The 5,753-nt window shown below is 42.7% G+C and overlaps 1 protein-coding gene across 1 annotated transcript in view; it reads left to right on the top strand.

Annotated features, from left to right (window-relative positions):
• The window catches only part of celf5a (cugbp, Elav-like family member 5a), a gene marked incomplete in the record, with an annotated part of 128,993 nt that overhangs the window by 10,200 nt on the left and 113,040 nt on the right, over window positions 1-5,753 (top strand). Inside the window, 1 exon segment of the mRNA XM_024263998.2 lies at window positions 3,216-3,298. Within this exon segment, the coding sequence (XP_024119766.1) occupies window positions 3,216-3,298 (83 nt within the window).

Below are 5,753 nucleotides of genomic sequence, written 5' to 3' on the forward strand. Positions count from 1 at the left end.
ATGAAGATGAAACTGAAACTGAGGATGAAGCTGAAGATGAAGCTGAAACTGAGGATGAAGCTGAAGATGAAGATGAAACTGAAACTGAAACTGAGGATGAAGCTGAAGATAAAGATGAAGATGAAACTGAGGATGAAGATGAAGATGAAACTGAAACTGAGGATGAAGATGAAACTGAAACTGAGGATGAAGCTGAAGATGAAGATGAAGCTGAAACTGAAACTGAAGATGAAACTGAAACTGAGGATGAAGCTGAAGATGAAGATGAAACTGAAACTGCAACTGAAGATGAAACTGAAACTGCAGCTGAAGATGAAACTGCAGCTGCAGTGCTCTGTGGATTTCACATTAACAAATAAGTCGGCTAAATGTTCTAATCAGTGTTCTAAGTAAACAAACACCAACAAAGTTCTTTGTTTGACTTCTTTTATTTGCTGCTACACAAACAAACAAACAAACAAACAAACAAAAATGGTTCAGTTGACTTTAAAAGCTCAGAAGAAAACTGTTCGTAAAACTAGAAGAAAGAAATCATGACTTTAAAACATTTGAACATGACTGTTCAAACATTCAGATGTTTTTTCTTTTCTAGATTCTTACCTGAACTTTTGTCTTCAGGTTTTTACCAGATATTTCACGGTCTGTAAATGTGTAGAAACAGCGGAGGACCTCCGCTCAGGTTATGATGTTCTCAGGAGAGAGCGATCATCCGTGAATGGAAGAGATTTTTCATGAGACGACAACGACGGATTTGAAGAGTGTCCATGTAAAGCCACTTAATCCATCAGCCGGCGGCGGATCGGTTCGCTGATGAAATGAGATCCAGATGCAGCAGCTGCTAGTACAGCATCAGGAAGACGCCGGCCGCCGTAACCTCATTAATACGACACGAGCAGATCTATTTATCCAGAGGAAATGATGGCCTCAAAATTCCAGCATTTATTTCCCTTTCTCTCCTGTGTTAGCAGTTGTTATACTTGTGTGGCTGTTTTTTCCCGTTTGTGTTCAAGAATCCGACAGCCTCAGCAAGCAGCTCAACTTCCTTCATAGAAGACTCGTCTTTGACCAAAATACCAGTTTTTCTCCACGCCGTCTGAACTGACGTCGCTGCAGCAGTCTGGTTCTAACCACGTTCTGATGCTTTCTGCCCGTTTTCTTCCCAGAATTCTTAGGGTCTTGAGCGGTAAAAATGGTGGATTGACTGAATGTTTTTTGTTCGTTTGGACACCAAACCTGAACAATTGTGTCACAATGTTATTTCATCAATTTTATGAGATGTTTGGCCTTTTTCAGTGCAGAATTTATTTAGTTTTCCTGTTTATAAAACATTTCTCTTTTCATTAAAGGATTTTATTTTATTTTTTAATATTTGTTCTTTGTGGTTTGTGACATCCAAACGTTGGTTTGTTCTCACAGAATCTCCTCTAGTTTCTGACTTGAAATCCTCCATCTGAAAAGCTTCATTCTACTCAGGATTTTAGAGGCAAAAATAAGACGAAGAAGTAAAATCCTCAAATGTTCCTGTTTGAGGAGAAATACTCCAGTAAATGTATTTTCACTTCTGTTTTCATTTCTATGCTGATGATGTGATTGTTTTTCTCTTTGGTTCTTTATCAGCTGTTGTCAATTCTTTACCGAGTCTTTCTGTCCTAAACTGTATCATCAGGAGAGAAGGTTGATAAGGAGGTGTGGTGGTGGACCGAGGAGGTGCAGGAGTGTATCGAGTCAGAGTCGAGCTGAGAAGAAGTGGACTGAGGACAGTAGACAGAGCTGTGGGATTGTATGAGGAAGTCTTCAGTATGTGAGAGCAGTGCAGGACCTGCATGAGGGCTGTAAGACAGTGGTGTGCTGTAGAGCAGGGCTCCCCAAACGATTTCTTGTTAGGGACACAAGTGTTTTCTTCTCTGATGGGGGGCCGGGGTCGGACTGTAGGCTAACAGAAACCGTGTAACAACCACAGCCTGAATGTAAACAGTTGTCTTTCCAGAAAGCCACACATAGATACATTTTGAATAATTAATATCTGTAATCTTCACAGAAAAAAAAAGGTTCCTGAAACATTTTAAAAACTAGATATATAACATTACCTGTGATAACGCTGGTGTGAATGCTGTAAGCAGAATTTGGCCGCTGAAGATGCTGAAGCTGATAGCTAGCTAAAATATCAGTGAGGTACCAAATTAGCCTAAAAAACTGAAAAAGCCTAAATTAGCTAAAACATGTAGCATGTAGCTGAAATATTAGCAAAACTCCAAAATAGGCTATAAATCCTTAATAACTCCCACTACAGTTGAAACATCTAGCTCATAAGAGCTGAATGTTTCAGTGACAGTATAGATATAGATATTGACATAAAAAAACATGCAGAAGAAACAATATAATAATAAAGAAATAAAGAAAAAGTGAATCACTTTAGAGTGAACGCTGTAAAGGAGTCACACAGTGAAACCAATAAACATTCTCTCCTCTCCCGTCATCGATCAGACTGCAGAACGTGGAATAAAAAGTCCCGTTTATGTGGGTCTTCAGGATGACCTTCTGTCATTTGTAGTGAGAGCAGGTGGAGGAGGAGCTAGAGAGGTGTAGGAGGAGCTAGAGAGGTGGAGGAGGAGCTAGAGAGGTGGAGGTTTGTCCTGGAAAGGAGAGGAATGAAGGTTGGCCGCCGTAAGACAGAGTAACGGACCCAGAGGAAAGACGGTGAAGGATGTCTAGAGCTGCAGGAAAGAGCAGAGAGGTACCAGTACTGGGTTAGGGTACCAGTACTGGGTTAGGGTACCGGTACCGGACGCGTTCTGAGGACCAGAACGCGTCCGGTACCGGTACTGGGTTAGGGTTCCAGTACTGGGTTAGGGTACCAGTACTGGGTTAGGGTACCGGTACCGGTACCGGACGCGTCCTGAGGACCAGAACGCGTCCGGTACCGCATGCGGTACTGTCTCCCAAGGGTTATGGAGGCTTGATTTTACGAACAGCCAGAACCTCATAAAACGAGGAGTTGAAGACGCCTGAAGCATGAAGAAGTGACGTGGAGGGTCCTCAACCAAACATCCACCTGTGAGGACTTGGGGATGAGAGTGTGACGGTTCAGCAGCTTGTCTGTGAGAAGGCCTCCATAAACGACTGATTACTGCTTTAATCGCGTCGGTTGTGTGACAGATCTGTGGATCTCATAGTGGACACAGAATAAACGTTGTGTGTTTCTGCTTCTGCCTCAGGTTGTGCGTTCTTGACGTACTGCGCCCGAGAGTCGGCCATCAAGGCCCAGAATGCCCTCCACGAACAGAAGACGCTGCCGGGGGTAAGTGTTCCCGCCCCCTGCTCACGCCGGACGCCGATCAAACGCAGAACTTCTGCCTCCTGGAGATGAAAGGCGCCGTGGAGATCCGCTCAATCACTAGCTGGCCGTTTTGAAAAGAGGTTTCTGTGTTCTCTGTGTTCCTGAGGGAGGCGGTGGAGATCACATTGTTACGCCCCATGTGGTCTAGGGGTGCAGGGCCTAACATAAAGGTAAATTAAATAAGAAATGTAATAAAAGCACAACAAGTGTCTCCATAAAAATATAACGAATTTATTTACATGACAAAATAACCAAGTGTGAAGCAAAAAGGCTTCGGGGTGAACCAAGGCCAAAATAACAAACAAAACCCCAACTAACTCAACCCAGGGAGCTGACCTGCAGAAGAAACAGTAACAGAACGACAAACACTAACCTGGACTAACAGAAACAGGAGAAAACATATACTAAATAAAATGGCGGTTCACCCCTACAGCTTCACTTAAAATAAACCATCACTAAACACAGAACACAGAGTGGGACCTAAACTAAACACCAAAGAAACTACAAAGTGCGCACAAATTAAAACAGGTGGAGAAGATCACTGGACTGCAGTGGAGACTGTTGCAGCCCAGCTCCCTTCTCCTGGTCTGGAGGTCCACATGGTGATTTTGAAGGCTTCCTTCTCCGGCCTCGACCAATGGGGAACCACACCTCCAGCACCACACCTGAAACAAATCAACAGAAAAACACACAAACAAAGATCCACAAAACACAAAGAAGTCCCACTCTGACAAAAATTCACCCTATCAAAAAGATAACAAAACCAAATACGGCCACAGCCGTAACACATCCTCTGGATCAGACGGAAACGAGAGAGCGTTCCTTCACTCTCACGTCGATGATCATCAGTTTGTCTTTTACTTTGAACTTTTAGGTTTCAAAGAAAACATTTCAGAATGGAAACATTCAGATCAAAGTGTGATGTTTACCTCAGCGTGACTCTCCACTTTATGGGACGTTCCTCAGATTTCAGTTAATTTAAATCTAAAACCATTTTCTGTACTTCAGTTAGTTTCACTTCAGACGGGTCAATTCCTGAGAAAACCCAATTAGTTCGGATTTAATTTAACATTTCAGGTACAGAATCTTGTGTTCTGAGGTTCATGTTACTCGTGTGTGTGTGTCACCTCGTGCACGTGTGGAGCTCATGTAATGCAGAGACGGATGGATTTTCAGAATCACCAACAGACCAGAACTTTCTTCCAAAAACAGTTCAGCTGTCAAAGCTCATAACGGCCTCAGTCCATGAAGGAGCTGGAGATGAAATCACTAAGCTGTAGCTCTTTTCATTCCTATGTTTTATTTATTCTAATGTTTTTTAATTCGATGCCTCTGGTGTAACTTTTGCCTCTTGACCAGAACTCCCTTAGAAAGACATCAGTGCAGCTCAATGGGGTTTGAATTAACGAATAAAGTGAATAGTTTTTATCTAAACTGATTTAATCTGCTGAATATTTGAATCCTCTTAGAAAGAATGACACAAACAGACACAAACACATTGAACACTTTAACAAAAGTAACAGACCTTAAAAAAAAGTAAATGTAAATGTTTCAATGTCTGCGTCTGCGTCTGCTGCAGAGGCTGAACCAGTTTGGTCAAAATCGAAGCTCTCTGGTTTGGTTGAAGGCGATTCCTAGAAAGTGTGAAACCAGCCTGTGTGTGTGTGCTTGGGTGTGTATCGTGTGTATCAGTGTGTATCAGTGTGTATCAGTGTGTATCGTGTGTATCGTGTGTATCGTGTGTATCGTGTGTATCAGTGTGTATCAGTGTGTATCAGTGTGTATCGTGTGTATCGTGTGTATCAGTGTGTATCGTGTGTATCGTGTGTATCGTGTGTATCGTGTGTATAAATCTCATCAGGGAGAGCCTGCAGAACCTGCTGGGATGCTGTCGGTTGGGCGTTCTCTGCAGTGACGGTTTCATTTCCAGAGTTTGAATGTTGAGATTCTGTCATGAAGAGACTTTCATAAGAATTCATGCAGCGACGCGTTTACTGCAAACACTTGAAGGATCACTCAGTGCCTGTGAACACCACTCATGATATGTGTGTGTGAACGCACATTAGTGCACGTGTGTGCCTGTCATGCATCAGTGCTCTGAGACAGAATGAATCCACGCTCCTGAAGCAGCTCTGAGCTTTCACACATGATCAGTGAATCTCCTCCAGGGGATTAATAAGGTATATTGATTGATTGATTGATGAACACAGAGGATTCCGCCTCCCTTTCTAAGGGTTTGTTTGTTTTATTCACCTGGTGAAGTTCTTGTGTTTTTGTTTTGGATCCACTGATGTCTCAAATTGTTTCATTTTTTGTTTATTCCCAAAGAAACTCGATCAGGAAGAGTTCACTGAGGTGTTTATTGGTGGTCCTTCAGCGGCTCATGAACACGCCTCCAGGGTCACATGACTGTTTC

Source organism: Oryzias melastigma, linkage group LG15, assembly GCF_002922805.2.
Source record: "Oryzias melastigma strain HK-1 linkage group LG15, ASM292280v2, whole genome shotgun sequence".
Taxonomy (NCBI): Eukaryota; Metazoa; Chordata; class Actinopteri; order Beloniformes; family Adrianichthyidae; genus Oryzias; species Oryzias melastigma.